Source organism: Rhinoraja longicauda, chromosome 20 (assembly GCF_053455715.1).
Source record: "Rhinoraja longicauda isolate Sanriku21f chromosome 20, sRhiLon1.1, whole genome shotgun sequence".
Taxonomy (NCBI): Eukaryota; Metazoa; Chordata; class Chondrichthyes; order Rajiformes; family Arhynchobatidae; genus Rhinoraja; species Rhinoraja longicauda.
Window position 1 is genome coordinate 17049770 of NC_135972.1, and position 18973 is coordinate 17068742.

Consider the following 18973-nt stretch of genomic DNA (forward strand, 5'->3'; position numbering starts at 1 on the left):
AAAAGTTTTTTTAGGTACGTGAAGAGGAAAAAAATAGTCAAGGCAAATGTGGGTCCCTTGAAGACAGAAGCAGGGGAATTTATTATGGGGAACAAAGAAATGGCAGACGAGTTAAACCGTTACTTTGGATCTGTGTTTACTGAGGAGGATACACACAATCTCCCAAATGTTCTAGGGGCCGGAGAACCTAGGGTGATGGAGGAACTGAAGGAAATCCACATTAGGCAGGAAATGGTTTTGGGTAGACTGATGGGACGGAAGGCTGATAAATCCCCAGGGCCTGATGGTCTGCATCCCAGGGTACTTAAGGAGGTGGCTCTAGAAATAGTGGAAGCATTAGAGATCATTTTTCAATGTTCTATAGATTCAGGATCAGTTCCTGTGGATTGGAGGATAGCAAATGTTATCCCACTTTTTAAGAAAGGAGGGAGAGAGAAAACGGGTAATTATAGACCAGTTAGTCTGACATCAGTGGTGGGAAAGATGCTGGAGTCAATTATAAAAGACGAAATTGCTGAGCATTTGGATAGCAGTAACAGGATCATTCCGAGTCAGCATGGATTTACGAAGGGGAAATCATGCTTGACAAATCTACTGGAATTTTTTGAGGATGTAACTAGGAAAATTGACAGGGGAGAGTCAGTGGATGTGGTGTACCTCGACTTTCAGAAAGCCTTCGACAAGGTCCCACATAGGAGATTAGTGGGCAAAATTAGAGCACATGGTATTGGGGGTAGGGTACTGACATGGATAGAAAATTGGTTGACAGACAGAAAGCAAAGAGTGGGGATAAATGTGTCCCTTTCGGAATGGCAGGCAGTGACCAGTGGGGTACCGCAAGGTTCGGTGCTGGGACCCCAGCTATTTACGATATACATTAATGACTTAGATGAAGGGATTAAAAGTACCATTAGCAAATTTGCAGATGATACTAAGCTGGGGGGTAGTGTGAATTGTGAGGAAGATGCAATAAGGCTGCAGGGTGACTTGGACAGGTTGTGTGAGTGGGCGGATACATGGCAGATGCAGTTTAATGTAGATAAGTGTGAGGTTATTCACTTTGGAAATAAGAATAGAAAGGCAGATTATTATCTGAATGGTGTCAAGTTAGGAAGAGGGGATGTTCAACGAGATCTGGGTGTCCTAGTGCATCAGTCACTGAAAGGAAGCATGCAGGTACAGCAGGCAGTGAAGAAAGCCAATGGAATGTTGGCCTTCGTAACAAGAGGAGTTGAGTATAGGAGCAAAGAGGTCCTTCTACAGTTGTACCGGGCCCTGGTGAGACCGCACCTGGAGTAGTATGCAGTTTTGGTCTCCAAATTTGAGGAAGGATATTCTTGCTATTGAGGGCGTGCAGCGTAGGTTCACTAGGTTGATTCCCGGAATGGCGGGACTGTCGTATGTTGAAAGGCTGGAGCAATTAGGCTTGTATACACTGGAATTTAGAAGGATGAGGGGGGATCTTATTGAAACATATAAGATAATTAGGGGATTGGACACATTAGAGGCAGGAAACATGTTCCCAATGTTGGGGGAGTCCAGAACAAGGGGCCACAGTTTAAGAATAAGGGGTAGGCCATTTAGAATGGAGATGAGGAAGAACTTTTTCAGTCAGAGAGTGGTGAAGGTGTGGAATTCTCTGCCTCAGAAGGCAGCGGAGGCCAGTTCGTTGGATGCTTTCAAGAGAGAGCTGGATAGAGCTCTTAAGGATAGCGGAGTGAGGGGGTATGGGGAGAAGGCAGGAATGGGGTACTGATTGAGAGTGATCAGCCATGATCGCATTGAATGGCGGTGCTGGCTCGAAGGGCTGAATGGCCTACTCCTGCACCTATTGTCTATTGTCTATGCAATACAGCAACATATTTAAATACAACACCTTTACAAAAGTATTGCCATTGCACTTGAGAGTACACCCCAGGCAGATTCAAAATTCATTTTATTCATAAACAGCAGACCTTGAACCAAGTCTTCAGTGTTCCAAGTGTTTACTGAAGCATAAGAATACAAAACAATTGTTTAGAAAGGTCTGATCTGAGGCTTAGTAAAATTGAAGGAGTTGCGCTACCGTATCAAAATGCTACATTCTTCTCAAACATTCAGTTCTCCAACTTGAGTCAACCGCAATAGAGCAATTTTTTGCTAAAGGGCACCCCAGTTTAAATCTCCACAATCAAGCGCAATTAAATAAAAGACAGTGGAGAAGCAGAGAGCCAGAGCTGTTAACCATTCGATCAACAGCTCTGGCTCTCTGCCTCTCCACTGCCGAGCATGCCTGCGCAATATGGGAGCGCTCAGCTCATGCAAGGAAGATTGATCCTGTGCTAAACACAAGCTGTTGCTGCATCAGTGGATGCATGAAACCTACCAAGACTGACATCTACCTACTCTCTGGCATTGCACCTCCTGGAATCAGAAGAGCTGTAGCCAGTCAAAAAGAATGCCTCAGACAATCAGAGGATGAAAGACACCCCCTACATGACCACCCTTTGCTACCTCAGCGTTTGAAATCACGCAGACGTTTCCTCTCTTCTGTCCATTTCCTGGACTGCAGTGCATCGTCCAGAAGGCTCAAACTCTGGGAAGAGAGACTAGAGAAATCTCCGGAAGACATTCACATGGCAATCGATCCCTCTGAGAAACTCCCACCAGGTTCCGACCAACCGTGGATAACATGGCGCAGTCTCAACAGACTGTGGACAGGCATAGGGAGGAGCAAATCGAACATGCTGAAGTGGGGATATACTATAGATGTGGCAGACTGCGAGTGTGGACGGGGCCTCCAGACTATGGAACATCTCCTGAGCTCTGACATGCTGCATGACACATGCACTGTAAAGGATCTTGCAGAGGCCAACGACGTGGCACTAAAATTTGCTCGCTGTTGGTAAACAGTTGTGTGTGACACGAATAAATAAATAACACAAAGGCTTGTTTGAACATTCTTGGACTAGACAATCTATAATGTGCTAAATCCTTGCATTTCCAGAACATTTCAAACCCATCTATCCATGTGAAGCTAAGGAGTAAGTGCTGGCAACAGATGTGGCCACAGCTACCACTGCCTCTCCAGGCCACTCTCAACCAACATTCACAAAAGCTTGAGCTATCAATCTGTCAATCCTTTTCGTGTCCGGGCCGGGTGAAGATTCCCGTGTTAACTCAAATTAAGCCAACAATTGGCAGTGGACAGCAAAGGAGTGAGCTATGTTTAACTTTTACCCTTCGAGGGGCAAGGCAAATAACCGCAACACCTAACACTTACAATGGGCGTTCAATGACCATAATTTGGGATTCTGGATGGCTTATTGATCACACCCTCCACCCCCACTTCAGTGCATGAAGAAATAGAACTGCTGCATAATTTTCAGGCAGAAGTTTTGTTTTAAGTTCCAAATGTGAGGGAAGTCTCAAATGTAGAATACTGTTTAGGCATTTGGCATTTTACGTTGCTCAAACAAGGCAAAATGCTCTTTATTGTTCGGATACCAGTTTCTACTATTATTTTTAAAGTGAGTTTAAACACAATATTTTGATTGTGAGACATGAAGCAACAGCAGGAACAACTTTTCATAAAAACAAGTTGTTAAAGCACAGCACAATCAATTTAATTAGAGAGAGTTCAACAACACACTTAGAACTATTTGGTTCGTGGATCCTTCATATATCAATACAGATGGAAGGTCAGAATTGTAACATACACAGGTTTTGGATCAAACACTCTTGGTGATCCATGCCAGAGTTTCAGTTCTGATGGGCCATAGTTTTATGGTTTATGTGCCAGTAGAGTAGTCAACTTTATTCTTCCGTCCATTGATGCTGTCAGGCATGTTCCACAATCCATTGCAGTACACCAGTCAACAGTGACTACAGGAGCTCGATGACCTCCCAGCGATAGGCAGGGCTCCATGGCTCGTTCTGTGTTGGTCAGCTGGAAGGTAGAAAGTTCATCGGAATCAATAAGTACAAACAAGAATAGCACCTGCTCTTCACTTCTTCTGCCCCTTTTATGCCTTTTAAAAAATATATCCCCAGATCTAGTATGCTTTCACAAACCCACTTAGTCAAACTGCCCTGCTGCTTTCAGTGAACCTTGTGCACAAGGAGAAAGGTGAAGTAGATTGGGCTGAATTCCCACAGGATGTGCTGGAACAACACCATTTTGGCTTTGGGCCTAAATATTCGTTGTTTTTCGTCAGTGATTTAATTGTAAATTAAAATCCGACTCCCTGCCTCTCAAGCTATTTGTAGATACAAAAAGCTGGAGTAACTCAGCAGAACGGGTAGCATCTCTGGAGAAAAGGAATAGATGACGTTTCGGGTCTAGACCCTTCTTCAGACTGAAGGCGAGAGGTAAACTAGAGGTATGGAGAGGTACAGAACTTTTGTCCCTCTATTCTGTACATTTTCATACCCCTAGTTGAACTGTCATTAATAAGTTGAACTGATTTCTGACAGTGCCATTTTTTTTTGAAGAGTTCCAACTTCCACTCTTTATCTGAGGAACCACCTCGCCCTGAAGAGCCCAAGCTCTGATTTTAAGGCATAACCTGCTTGTTCTGACTCCCATACTGGGGGAAATACTTCCTTTTTACCTACTCGATCAAATTATCCTGGCACTTTAGCTATCCAAATTGGTCTGCCGCTGATGAGAATATAGTTTCCACGTTCATAATTCCATACTTTAACCCCTTCAGATTTGCAGTCCTTCAGGTGAATCTGTACCTCCCAAATCTTCCTGAGGCCAGCTGCTCAGAAATAAACGCACAGCTCTGAAGAGTTCTTCAAATATGTTAATTTAAACATTTAATTAAGGATAATAATGAAATAAATTAGAATTAAAATCCAGAGTAGACAAGTAACAGCCATGGCAGAGGGATGCCAGAATTTGAATTTGTGTGCCCAAGAATTCCTTGCTGAAATGATGCACGTAAGTTGAAAGTAGTGGTTAATGCTCAGACTGTAACACTCCACTGGTGAATAGTCCATGACTCTCATCACCTGATTTACACGAGGTGAAGTACCAGTGGTGTTTTATTTTAGGATAAATAAATTTTATTACGAGAAAGGAAATAGACGGCGAGAGAAAGCAAAGCTCTCTCATCATTAATAAGCGAGGTACACGTCTTACCTTGTGAATGATTCCACCAGTAGATGAGCAAGTAAGCACACAGTGTCCCTCCGAGTCAAAGGCAAACAGTCTTCCGTGTGGCACCTGTACTTGCTTGTAACCACTGTATCCAGACAGCACAAATGGACCGATTGCATCCGACTGCACCACACACTCAGAAACCTTCACTCCGCTCTTATGAATATTCCACTGAATAAACTGCGTTGGCCAGAGAATCAACATAAAATAAATCAGACAGAACTATCAAATAATTGCAAACATACTTTACTTGTTCTAGTGGAGATGAGGAGTCACACAAACATGTTGGCACACAGACTCACCAAGACAGACAAGCCTAAAAATTGTTCTGTTCTGATGGAAGAACATTAACATAGAATGGCACACTATTACTGTTTTAGAAGTCACCAGGGTGGTTGAAATGCCCCAATACAACCATCATTAAAAAGTACATTGAAAAGCACCGATGAGCTGTGTATGGTTAATAAACTTAAGCATACGCTACTTAAATATCTTATAACAATAGTGCATCGCTGCAAACTCAGAAGCAGTTCAGCAGGGCACCAGGGTTGTATTATTGTTTAAAGAATCAATCACAAATGTTGAAGAGATGATATAATGGATGGGCATCAATTGAGGCCGTCTGGACCAAAGTAAAGAATCAAAAAGGGGGCAATAAAGACCAATGGAGGAGGGAAAGTTAGGGCAGTAACAGGTGATTTATATCATCCAAATATATATTTAATACAAAGGCACACATCCAAAATTCCTTTCAGGAAAAATATTTTAAGTGCGTGTGTAGCAAGCCCAAGAAGTGGGGTCGCAAGACTCGATTGTTTTTGGCAATGAAACTGGGCAAGCGGAATGATTATCAGTGGAACAGCACTTTTGTAGTAGTTATAGTAATTTAGTTACATTTAGGAATGTTATGGAAAAGGACAAGATTAAAAAATTAAAGGTTTTAAATTGAGATACAGTCCACCTTACCAGTATCAGGACTAATTTTAACAGGCATGTGACTGAGGTAAAAAAAAAGAGGAAAAGAGCCGAGCGCTTGCGCGAGGTGTACAACGGGGTCAAAAACTTGGAAATCCTTTGAAAATTTACACACAAAATTACCAGTTTCAAGCCTCTTTTAGTGCATTTCAAAGTAAAAATAGACATTACCAAATAATGTGAATATGTCACTGAATACTAACAACATTTTGAAGTAAATTCACACATTAACTGATAATCAGCCCAAAAAAAGTGGTAATTGGCTTTTCTGCTGTGTTTTATATTTTAACCCCGTCTTAATTAATTTAGTTATATAATCTTGCACGTAAATTTAATATTTACTCATTACAGTTCCACCACTGATTTTCTGGCACTCTTGGTTCCAGAGCTTTGCTGGTTTACCCAGCCAGCCAAGGAAGTCGGCTATGGGGATAGATGTGCTGGGTCCAGCTGGGCTGGAGTTCCAGAGCCCCGGCCGCAGGTTGCAAATTCAACCCATCGATTGGCCATGGAAGTCCCGATGAGGTCGAGATTGGCTGCCTTTCCCAGCCTAGATGCCACATTTCCGGGGAGACTTCCAAGGCACGGGGGATTTCTCGCGGAACCCCTAGCGAAACCCTAGTGTTCATTACAAGTTTATACATCGTTTATTTTCTTTTTTTTCTTTCTTTTTTTCGATCCAATTTCTCCGTTGGTGAACGCGATTTTGGCACAGTGAAAAACACGGAAATCATGCAAAAAGCGCAAAATGTGGATATCCGCGGAAATGTGGAAAATTCACATGCCTGAATAAATCAGCCTCAAAGCAATTGAAGCATTTAACACTTAAGGGGAAATATATGGTATTCCCATATAGAGCCAAACTGTGAAAATGTTGAGCTACAGCTCCTTGCTAACAGTGTACAGCGAGATAAGATAAGGCAAATTGAAGCCCTCCCCCATCATTTATTTATTTGCCTCTTTACTCCACAATTTAAGATTTGTAATAGAAAAAATCACATGTGGTTAAAGTGCACACTGTCAGATTTCCAGACCATCTCTAAAAGTAGGCCTAGGAAGCTATCCTCATGACCTGGTGGGCAGAGTTACTGGTGCTACCATCTCTCCAACAGAACTGTTTGTTCAAACGGTCCAAGTTCTGTGTTTAACAATAGTTCCATTACCTTTCCATCTTCACCAATGCTGTAAACAGAGTTTTCATCATAGCTGAATTCCACGGAATAAACCTCACCAGAATGTGCATGCCAGCTCATAGCACAGTCGTACCGCTGCATGTCTGAAGCATACAAACAGACACATTCACAATTCGCATGAGCAGCCATTTACTGGAAATTTCTCTCTCCATAAATGCAGCTTAACCCGATTTTCTGTTTAGATCAGATGGAGGCAACGCAAAATTTAAAACATAAGTCACTGAGTTTTTCAAAAGCCTGACTCCCTCCCCTAAATTTCAGGAATGAGAAGCTTTTGAATTACGAAGCCCTGTTTGATTCTGGTCTGTACTTAATGAATTCCAGCAAGTTGTGATGCTGCAACTGGTTTTAGGAGAAATGCATCTGGTGCAAGCAGGCTCGGTACTGATCATCACCTTTTAGTGCTGACTGAAACACAGATCGGTAACCAGTTCACAAGAGATCAAATAACGTTCACAAAACTGGACCCTGGCAGCCCATCATATTGTTGAAGGGCAGAGGGCTGGGTATACAGACATTTTACCTTCCGTATTATTATCAAATCTAACCAACAGTTAGAAGGATGAGGGGGGATCTTATTGAAACATATAAGATAATTAGGGGATTGGACACATTAGAGGCAGATAACATGTTCCCAATGTTGGGGGAGTCCAGAACAAGGGGCCACAGTTTAAGAATAAGGGGTAGGCCATTTAGAACGGAGATGAGGAAGAACTTTTTCAGTCAGAGGGTGGTGAAGTTGTGGAATTCTCTGCCTCAGAAGGCAGTGGAGGCCAGTTCGTTGGATGCTTTCAAGAGAGAGCTGGATAGAGCTCTTAAGGATAGCGGAGTGAGGGGATATGGGGAGAAGGCAGGAACGGGGTACTGATTGAGAGTGATCAGCCATGATCGCATTGAATGGCGGTGCTGGCTCGAAGGGCTGAATGGCCTACTCCTGCACCTATTGTCTATTGTCTATCAAGTAACTGAAGCAAAACATATGCTGGGACCTCTGTTGTTTGTGATAAAAAAGACTTGGAAATGTAGATGGGCTGATTAGTAAGTTTGCAGACAACAGCAAAATTGGTGAAGTTGCAGACAGCAAGGAAGGCTGTCAAATGATACAGCACGATTTGATAATTATAGATATGGGCAGAGAAATGGCAGATGGTAAGAGTGAAATGTTGTACATTGCAAGGTCAAATGTAAGTGGTAAGTATGCAGTTAATGGCAAAACCCTTAACAGTATTGATGTACAAAGCGATCTTGGAATCCAAGTCTATTGCTCCTTGAAAGTGGCAACATAAGTAGATAGAGTGGGAAAGAAAGTGTATGGAATGCTTGCCCTCATCAATTAGGATATTGAGTGCAAGAGTCAGGAGGTCATGTTGCAGCTTTATAAAACTTTGATGAGGCCACATTTGGAGTATTGAGTGGAGTTCTGATCGTCCCATTGCAGGAAGGATTTTAGGCTTTAGAGAGTGCGCAGAAGAGATTTACCAGAATGCTGCAACTGGTTTTAGGAGAAATGCATCTGGTGCAAGCAGGCTCGGTACTGATCATCACCTTTTAGTGCTGACTGAAACACAGATCGGTAACCAGCAGAGATGTTGGGCAAACTTGGATTGTTTGGATTGGAAAACCTGGAAGCATCAGATGTTGAGGGGAGAACTGAGAAGTATATTAAATTATGAGAGGCATAGATAGGTTAGACAGTCAGAACAATTACTGACTGGGTTGGGATGACAAAGATTAGAGAATAGCTTTAAGGTCAGAGGGGAAAGTTTAAAGGAAATGTGCAGGACAAGTTTATTTTTACTCAAAAAGCGGTGGGGGCTTGGAACGTATGCAGGATGATAGGAGAAACAGATACATTCATGGCATTTAAAAAGCTTTTAGATAAGCACATGGAAATGCAGATAATGGAGGGGTATGCAGGCAGCAGAGGTAGGTTTAACTTGGCATCATATCTGGCATGACATTGTGGGCAGAAGGGCATGTCCCTATGCTGTACTGTTCTATGTTTTATGAAAGAAGCATTCAAAGTCTCATCCTGCAGAAAGGTCAACCTTACCAAAGAGTCGGATGATGCCATCAGCAGCTCCAGACACCAGCAGATTTCCGTTATGACTGAAAGCTGTACAGTTAATGGCAATTGGCTCAGGATCTAAGGAAAATTGGTGCTGCAGGAAACAAGATAATCTGTTTGAAACCTTAAGTCCTCAGTAGTCTGAAGATACAAACTGACATCTTTCATTATAAGACAGCAATACTACTGATCATAATTTAATTCCCAATACTGCTCATACTTAAGCTGGAGTCAACAGTTATTCCCCTGATCAAGTGGAGCAACTGACAACATAACCTCCCAATTAGGATAAGAGCTTCATGGAGGTGGTGGTTGCAAAGGGAAAGATGCAAAAGTGTTGAAGTAAACCAAAATATTCTGGGTGAGAAGGCTAATCTGAACAAGCATTATTCAGAACTAGCACCCAATTCAATATCAGTCATATATTTGTACAAATGCATTTCTTTTCCAAACGGAGGCCAAGTTTAGCCCGGCTATAAACAAAGAACAGGATTAGGTTCTAAGTGTTCCGGAATACAAGGTATACAGGAAAAATGGGAAGGTGGGGAAATGGCAGCATTCACGGTAGTGCTGGAGAGAAGAGATATCCTGGAATGCTCAAGGTCAAAATCTGTTTCCAATTAAAAAACAATGCTTTCACACTCTGGGATGATTCTGTTGGTTGCTGACTAGCGGAATGGATAGTAAAGCGCAGATTTAAAGGGAAATTGCAGAGTTGTGTAAGAATTGCAGATACATGCATTAAGTTATCCACGTAAGTTATCCAAGTTGAAAGCAATGACATAAGGGGCAAAGAAGAGGAGAGTTTCTGAAGTCTGCTCTTGAACCGTACATTTTAATTCTGGGGAATAATCCAGGCCAGGCGGAGCTAGCATCAGAGAAGGAGTGCTTAGGAAATATCAATCATAATAGCACAAGGTTTAGAATAGCTAGAAAAAGGCGGTAGATCACTGCAAGATGTAATGATGCAAAGTGATGAGTGGGTTGATGACAGAAATAAAGTTGATATTGTATATTTGGACTTCCAAAAGGCATTTAAAGCCATGGTTGTTATGGAGATCGAAGGATATGCAATGAAATGGGCAAACATAAAGAAAGTGAAAATAGAGGTAAAAGGATATTTTACAGATTGGAAGAAATTATACACTCAAGTTAACCTGATGCAAGTACAGGTACCATTACTTCTGTTGGTATACATGTATATATTAATGATTTGGATTTGAATGTATGGGGCACAAATTTTCAGCGATTATCTTACTGAATGTTTACATGCAATCCGCCTTGGCCTACACAATCTCCCGGTTTCCAAACATTTTAACTCCCCTTCCCATTCCCATACTGACTTTTCTGTCCTGGGCATCCTCCACTGCCAGAGTGAGGCCACACACAAACTGGAGGAACAGCACCTCACATTTCACTTGGGCAGCTTACTACCCAGCAGTGTGAATACTGATTTCTCTAATTTTAAGTAACCCCTGCCCTCCGTATCTCCCCCATCCTAGTCGTCCTACTAATTCCACTGTTCGCATCCTTGTACCCCTCTGTTATCACCTCTTCCCCAGCCAACAATGGGCCATTATGCGCTCATCTGTTCCTTAGTCGTCTGTTACCAGTACTGATTTGTTCTGCCCTTTTTTTTACCTCCAGTTCCCTCCCCCTATTTTCAGCCTGAAGTAGGGTCCTGACCCAAAACATCACCCATCGTTTATCTTCAGAGACCAGCTGAGTTACTCCAGCACTTTGCGTTTATCATCGCACTTAGTTCCGCCATCTCTGCTGGCAGATTACCTGTTGCTTCATGGTCTTCGTGTCCCACAGCAGAAGATTGCCTGGAACTAGGTTCATGCCCTTCTCTCCAGTATCAGGTATAGTTGCTAGTTTGATGCTTGGAGCGGCAGAGGAGCAAACAAATGAGGTACCATTCGGACTGCAAGCTAGCGACAAGATTCTGTTGACAAAAACAACATTCTCAAGTTAAAAGTAGAACATCCCATACCAACTTTACAAAGGTTGGAATGCCATCTCTTTGCAGTAGTATAGATTAACAACTAAACCATCAATTCCCTCTGCTCTTCCTCGTGTCCTCAACTCTAGTTGGATACAGAACAACAAAGTTTAGTTACGATCCTGTTCCTAATCTTGTGGTCAGACTATTGAACCTTGTGTTAGCGTTGCCTCAGTAGTAGCACCCTTGGGCTCAGAAGGCCATTGATTCAAGAAATTGAACGGAAATCCAGGCCCAGCACGGCAATGCTAAGCAAATGGTATTCTCGGGTGATGCTCCAGTACAGTGCTGAGATAGTACATTGTTGAAGGTGGAGTTCTTTGGATAATGCATTGATACCAGCCCAAGTGTCTGTTCAGGCAGATGTAAATGATACCATGAGTTCTTGGAAATATTTTCTGTGTAAGGAGTGAGAAACTTCCCATTGGCAGAAGGGCCAGGAAATAGAGGGTACAAAATGACGGTGATTCTCAAAAGGGATCATTTAAAAAAAGGTTTTATTAAACATCAGAAGTGATCTGGTTGACAGAAAATGAGCATTAATAGTAATTGAGGGTTTTGGTCAAGGGGAAAAAACACATAATTAAACAAGTTTAGAACAAATGAACTTGAGATACAACAAGGGGTGTGGAGGGGCTGGTTGTTGTGGTGAAAACAGAATCTGATTTATATGAACAGGTAAAAGATGGGTTTTTGCAGAGGACAAGAAATACAAACAAATTGAGCACTTTTTCTGTTACATTTCTATACACAAGGACATCTCATGCACATTACCTCTCAAACTTACCGGGGGTAGGATTCATCAATTGTTAGCTCATACAGACTCTTCTTGGCATCAGTATCATAAAGTCGGACTGTCCCAACTCCGCTGCCAAGCAATAGCTGCAGGAAAAAAAATGCTGCTATTTACAACACATACTGTGTTACATCTTGAGGAAGATAATTTGTTCCTTTACGGTGACCATTGTACACTTCATTCTTGAAATTGTGCAATGCATGGAAAAAATGCAACAAATGATCATTAAAGCCCCTGAAGTCCTTTATAACAAACTGCAACTGCTCTTGTAGAAGTGGAGAGGATGCTTCCTCCTGTCGAAGGATCTAGAACTATGGGCCTCTGTTTAAAAATAAGGGGCCAAACATTTAAGACAAGAGATGACGTTTTTTAAGTCTTTTAGAGAATCACAAGTCCTTGGAATAAATATCTTCCTTAAAGTGTGGTGAAAACAGTGGGTTTTTTTAAGCTGAGCTACATAGATATTTGATAAGCAAGGCAGAACTGGGTGGGAATGCAGAGTTGAGGTTACAATTAGATGGCTCGTGATCTTATTGAATGGCAAAGCGGCAGAGTGGCAGAGTGGCCTACTCATGCAATGTAGATTCAGTCAGACACTACCCAACAGTAAAGATGATCTAAAGTCAGACAACTAAACAAATTCTTCTGAAAGAGATTTTGGATTGCAAAGAACTGATGACTTATCTTCGGAGACAAGCCTCGCCTTCAGGTACAACTGGAAAAAATATTTCACGATAAATCATTAAACATTAATTTACCAAATTTTGACTAAAGGTCCTCATGGTCCTTTTTTTTGAAGAATGAAGAGATGGAAGGGGCCTGGGAACATCTACACATGTATATGTGCAAATTGTTCATCGCCACAGAGCACAATATAGCTCTGTCAACTCGAGCTACTGATCACAAAAGCAGCTGACAAAATGTGGTAATATAAAATATTCCACATGAAACAACCCAGAAGGATTCACCTTGACCCTTAAAGCTGGTGTTCCTCAGTATTGCATGCTCAGATCTCTGCTTTACTGCCTGTACACAAATGACTGATCAATTACAGCACCAACCCAATCTTTAAGTTCACCGATGATACCACTGTTGTTAGCTAGATCAACAAGAAAGAGATGAGTATAGGAAAAAAAATTGGCTCAAAGGGCCGAATGGCCTCCTCCTGCACCTATTTTCTACGTTTTTTAACATCCGAGTTTTTAAATGTCAGCAAGATGAATAAGTGGGTTGGTGACCCAAGGAAATTGTACATGCGGATGATCAGAATCCTGACTTCATCCATTACTGTCCTGCTGGATGTCCAAAATTAGCACATCAATTGGTTTGCCCTCATCTATTCTAGCAAAAATCTCAGACAATTCCACCAATTTGTCAAACTTGATCCCCCTTTCATAAATCCATATTAACTCTGCCTAGTCCTATCAATATTTTCCAAGTGCTCTGACACCACTTGCTTCATTAATTCTATTCTAGCATTTTCTGTTCTACTAATGTCAGGTAAAGAGAGGAGAACCAAAAACAGAGCTCCCTGAAGACAAACAAGGCAGGTAATGGTGACATTTTAAAATGTAGGTGAATAAATGTGGGTGTCAAAGTGGTAGAGCTGTTGCTTGATAGTGCCAGACACCTGGGTTTGATCCTGACTACCAGTGCTGTCTGAGTGGAGTAGGTACGTTCTCTTTGTGGCCGCGTGGGCTTTTTCCGGGCACTCCATTTCCTCTCACACTCCAAAAATGTAGGCTTGTAGGTTAATTGGCTTTGATAAAATTGAAAATTGACGCTCGTATGTGTGTAGGATTATGTTAGTGTGCGGGGATCATTGGTCGGTGCGGACTCAGTTGGCCAAAGGGTCTGTTTCCGCACTATATCTCTAAACTAAACTAAAGGTTCAAGTGAGAATCAGACTAAGTATTGTAAGCCGAGAGAGGAGATATAAATAAGCAATTACATAGGTACAGAAAAAATGAGAAAAGAGTAAAAATTGACATGAAAGAGAATCCAAAGGTCTTTATGGGCATGTAAATGGTAAGTGGATTGGGACCCATTAAGCTTCAAGGTGGTGATCTGTGCAAAGTGAAGGAGGACAAGGCCAAGACCAATCTATACCAGGGACAAAGATGCTGCCACAATGCTGGTGGAAGCAAAGGTGTTGGAGCTAATGGATGGGTTAAAAATTGATGTTGATTGTCTCCGAAAGTAGGGTTATGCTTAAAATAAATGTCACATCATCTGGATGTGATGTAGCCTAGGTAACAGAGAGAAATGCAGATGGAGATTGCAACAAGGCTGGATGCAAGTATTCAAACCTCTCTGACTATGTCTATTTCTACCTCCTTGCTCTGGAGGAGAAGCAAGAACACTAGAGTGGCGAAAGAGGGGTGCAAGAACATCCCTGGGGAATGAATGAGGGAACACTTATTTTATGCTGTGTGTTGTTATGATCAGGAACAGACTGTGGGCAAGGGAGATGTAAACGGACAGTCAGACTTACACAAGGTAGGCCAGGCCCAACCCTATTAAGAGCAAATTATAGCATTTACAGGTACTTGCTCCTCCAGAACCCATCCCAATGACCCAGGACGCTAAAGTCACCATCCTGCATTATCTTTCCAACTTTATTTTCTCGCTTCCATTTCTACTCATTGGTTACCTGGACTTTGGTTTAAGCCAGGTTTCTTTCCAGGAATAATAAACTCACTTTGTTTTAATACAATCCCCAATGCAAGAAGCAAGTCCTCCATCATACCAGAATGCAGAGCTCCTCAGAGAAGCCAAGTGACTTGTCATAGCACAAATAACAGTTCAAATACAAAATAGCTAAATCATTCATCTACTACAAATAGAGGCATAAATTTAGATCACTATCAATTATGCCTGATGGAAGAAGCAACTCGGCAGATACATCTGGCACCCCGACATCCCAAAGATATCATCACCCAAAGATCTGATCACCTGTTCCTTTAACTGCACATCCTAACTAACTAGATGACTATTTCTGACATTCTCTGTTCTTATCAGATTAGTTAATTTAAAAGGTGAAATAAATCACCAGGTTAGGTTAAACCTCACCGTTCATAAGTTCTAGGAGCAGAATTAGGCCATTCAGCCCATCAAGTCTATTCTGCCATTCAATCATAGCTGATCTACTGAAACAGACGAAACAGACAAAGCCTTTCAATTAGGCTTTATCCACAAATTATGTTTCTGTGAGCTTCCTTTAATGTTTTAATTATACTTCAAAAGATGCTTTATGTGCAATACTCCCATTTAAACAGTGACGACCCATCAATGGGAGGTTATGGTCAAAAAGGACCTGTGCAGTTTTACAGCCAAGGCACAAGTTCAGAACTAGGAGTAAATCTAATCCTGACCAGACATGTCCAAGTTGCACCCTACAGAAGTCAACAAATTTACAGTCAAATTTACCGTCTACCATGTCAACATGGGAGAAGGATGAAGTGTTAAACATGGTTATTGTAGACACAGGGACAACCTAACCTTGTAAGGACAAATCATCAAGGGTCAAAAGCAAGGTTCTCCTTGCATGATTTCCATCTAAATCCCAAAGATGTGGTTGATAGATTAATTACACATTGCAATTGTTCCCAGTGTGAGGATGTGTGGTAGAAAAGGTGTTGGGGGGGGGGGGGGGTAGTTTAAAAAATGGGATTAATGTAGGGTGGTTGATGTCAGCATGGACTCAGTGGACTAAAGGGCCTGGTTCTATACTGTATCTCTCTATGACTTTGCCTTACCATCTTGGCTCATTACTCCACCACTCGACAGTACCGTTTGCTACAACTCAGCAGTATATCACAAAAGGCTTTTCCCAATTTATTCCAGTGAATCTTCTGAAATAAACTGTACTTGTAAGAAACATCCCAGATTACACAGATTAGTCCTCACCAATCGGTCTGGTTTTGTGGCCCACTCCAGGGAAATTAGCTGTGACTTTGACATTATGGTGGCTTTCGTCTGCATGGTAGGATTGAATGTCCACACTTTAACCACGCCATCCACATCCAGACTGGCTACTCTCCTCCCAGAGCAATCCACCCTAAATCACAAAAGAAGTATTTTCAAAACTAGCATATCTACAGACAGAAGCAGACCAATAATACACGCCACCCAATAAACCTAACTTCCATTTAAAGCCCTCTTTACCCGGAACTGGTCCTCCAAGAGCACCAACATCATTGACCCCTAGTACACAATTGCAAACATTTAATTTTGAAGTAGAAGAATGCTACATCAGTATCTGAAAAGTATACAATTTTTGTGACAAAGTTTAGATAACTGTTGAAACCAATTCAATGGTCTTCAATCTGAAACGTTTACAATTTCCACAGATGCTGATTGATCTGTAAATGTTCTCAGCATTTTTTTGTTTTTATTTCAGATTTCCAATTGCATCTGATGTTTTTGAATTTTAAAATCAAAATTAGTTGATGTAATGGATGTCTTTAAAGGTGTGATCAGCAAGTTTTACTTGCAAACAAACAAGGTTTGACAATGGGCGGCACGGTAGCGCAGCGGTAGAGTTGCTGCTTTACAGCGAATGCAGCGCCGGAGACTCAGGTTCGATCCTGACTACGGGTGCTGCACTGTAAGGAGTTTTGTACGTTCTCCCCGTGACCTGCGTGGGTTTTCTCCGAGATCTTCGGTTTCCTCCCACACTCCAAAGACGTACAGGTATGTAGGTTAATTGGCTGGGTAAATGTAAAAATTGTCCCCAGTGGGTGTAGGATAGTGTTAATGTACGGGGATCGCTGGGCGGCGCGGACTTGGTGGTCCGAAAAGGCCTGTTTCCGCGCTGTATATATATGATATGATATGATAATGCCAAGGACTATCAAAAACAGCCTGCAGATAACTAGTAAATGGTGATCCCGGCACAGGCAACAAAAGCACTGGCCTGGGAGAGGCTGTGAGTCCGAGGGGGAGAGGAGAGCACAAGGCGGGGTGAAGGAGGGTGGAAGAATATTTGCAACTCTAGAACACAGTTAATGAAGTCTCTTCAAATAAATTAATGCTAACATCTTACTGCAAATCATTTTCACGTTTACCACACATTTGTGCGGGAATTAACTGCTAAGCTATTAAAAAGCATGATGCAGTGATAAGTTTACACAGTATACCCTAAGCTGCTCACCTGCAGTGCATGATTGAAGAATGATGCTCTGCATATTCCTCCTGGCTCAATACAATGAAAGGCTGCTCGCTCCCTCCATCCAGCCTGCACTTCTCCAGTTTTGATGGGGAATCCAGTTGATCTATGGGCAATTCAGGGCTGCTGGGAATGTCAATCTCGGCACTACTGCCCTCAGGTTTTTTCTCCACACCCTACACATAGCACAAGTATATTATGCAACAATTTATACTTGGTATTTTATTAAGTTAACCTCAATCTATCCAAAAACACCTGATGTAACCTTTCACATTAGGAACCACAATAACAGGCAAGCGCAGCAGATCCTCAACCTGATTTCTACTTTGAGTGATGAAGCCCATTTCAGCTGGAGCAGCAGAGTAAAGCAATGGGACTGCTCAGGCAAACAGTGCTTAGAGGGTCGAATCAGGCTTTACTTTAATGCATTCTGCAATGAATAGCATTCAATTTCTTGTCTTACAAAAGGTAATAGAGGACTTCAGCTTCCACAGACGTGAACCTCACAGTAGTCAGCACGTTTAGGATTTACTATAGAACGTCAGAAGGAAACACACAAAAGCATTATTTAAAAGAATAATAGGTTGATAGATTAATCGGCTTAAATTATAATGAAAATAACATATAAATCAGAAGAAAGCTAACTCTTTGGATTGTAGGAATCCCAGTAGAGGCTGAAGATTGAGTGGACCCATCTTTCTATTCAGGATGTATACAAAGCCAGTCAGAGAATGGTAATCTGACAATGATGTAACCCAAACTACCAGAATTGCAACTGCAAAAATTTTACTTGGACCACTTTTGTAGCTGGATACAATGTACAATGCTGTCTCCAAAGTTCTAATTAATGAGATAACTTACAACGACGATTATAGATCACAATCATTCATCCCCAACAGTATTTTCTGATCAATCTGGTCATTACCTGGGCAATCTGTTTGGACAAGAGTTCCTTTCGTTCTTTCCCGTAGTCCAGTACCTTTCTCTGTCGTTGCTGCACCATACCCACGTCTCTCTCAAGATCCTGCACCTTCTTCTGACGCTGCTGGACAGTGCTGAGGTCTGCTGTTGTGGTTGATGGTATTTTCCCATCTCTGGCAGCCGTGCCATCTTTACTCTTGGCAGCCTGAACAAAAAAAAAATTGTAGACACAATAAGCTGGAATAACTCAGTGGGTAAGAGAGCATCTCTGGAGAAAAGAAATAGACAACGTTTCGGGACGAGACCCTTCTTCAGACTGAGAGTCAGGGGAGAGGGAACCAAGAGAAATGAAAAGGTACATAGGACAAATTATTAAAAGATATGCAAAAAGACAGATCAAAGCCAGCAATGATAATCAAGGAAAGGTGGAGACTACAATGGTCCATTGTTTGCTGTGGTACTAGTACGATGACTAGGGTGGGGGAAGAGACGGAGGGAGAGGGGATGCAAGAGCTACATGAAGCAAGAGAAATCAATATTCATACCACTGGGTTGTAAGCTGCCCAAGCTAAATATGAGATGCTGTTCCTCCAATTTGCGTTTGGCCTCAATCTGACAGTGGAGGAGGGCCAGGACAGAAAGGTCAGTATGGGAATGAGAAGGGGAGTTAAAGTTGGCAACTAGGAGATCGCGTAGGCT

The 18973-nt window shown here is 42.0% G+C and overlaps 1 protein-coding gene across 1 annotated transcript in view; it reads right to left on the reverse strand.

The window, feature by feature from the left end:
- Nucleotides 1-2233: 2233 nt before the first annotated feature.
- Nucleotides 2234-18973, reverse strand: part of wdr91 (WD repeat domain 91) — a 30549-nt gene continuing 13809 nt past the window's right edge. The window contains exons 7-15 of the mRNA XM_078417025.1: nucleotides 18279-18479; nucleotides 17339-17529; nucleotides 16093-16243; nucleotides 12175-12269; nucleotides 11171-11330; nucleotides 9368-9476; nucleotides 7285-7397; nucleotides 5129-5326; nucleotides 2234-3928 (exon numbers count right to left, since the gene is read on the reverse strand). Of these exons, the coding sequence (XP_078273151.1) occupies nucleotides 3764-3928; nucleotides 5129-5326; nucleotides 7285-7397; nucleotides 9368-9476; nucleotides 11171-11330; nucleotides 12175-12269; nucleotides 16093-16243; nucleotides 17339-17529; nucleotides 18279-18479 (1383 nt within the window). The 3' untranslated portion in view covers nucleotides 2234-3763. The remainder of the gene's footprint in view (nucleotides 3929-5128; nucleotides 5327-7284; nucleotides 7398-9367; nucleotides 9477-11170; nucleotides 11331-12174; nucleotides 12270-16092; nucleotides 16244-17338; nucleotides 17530-18278; nucleotides 18480-18973) is intronic.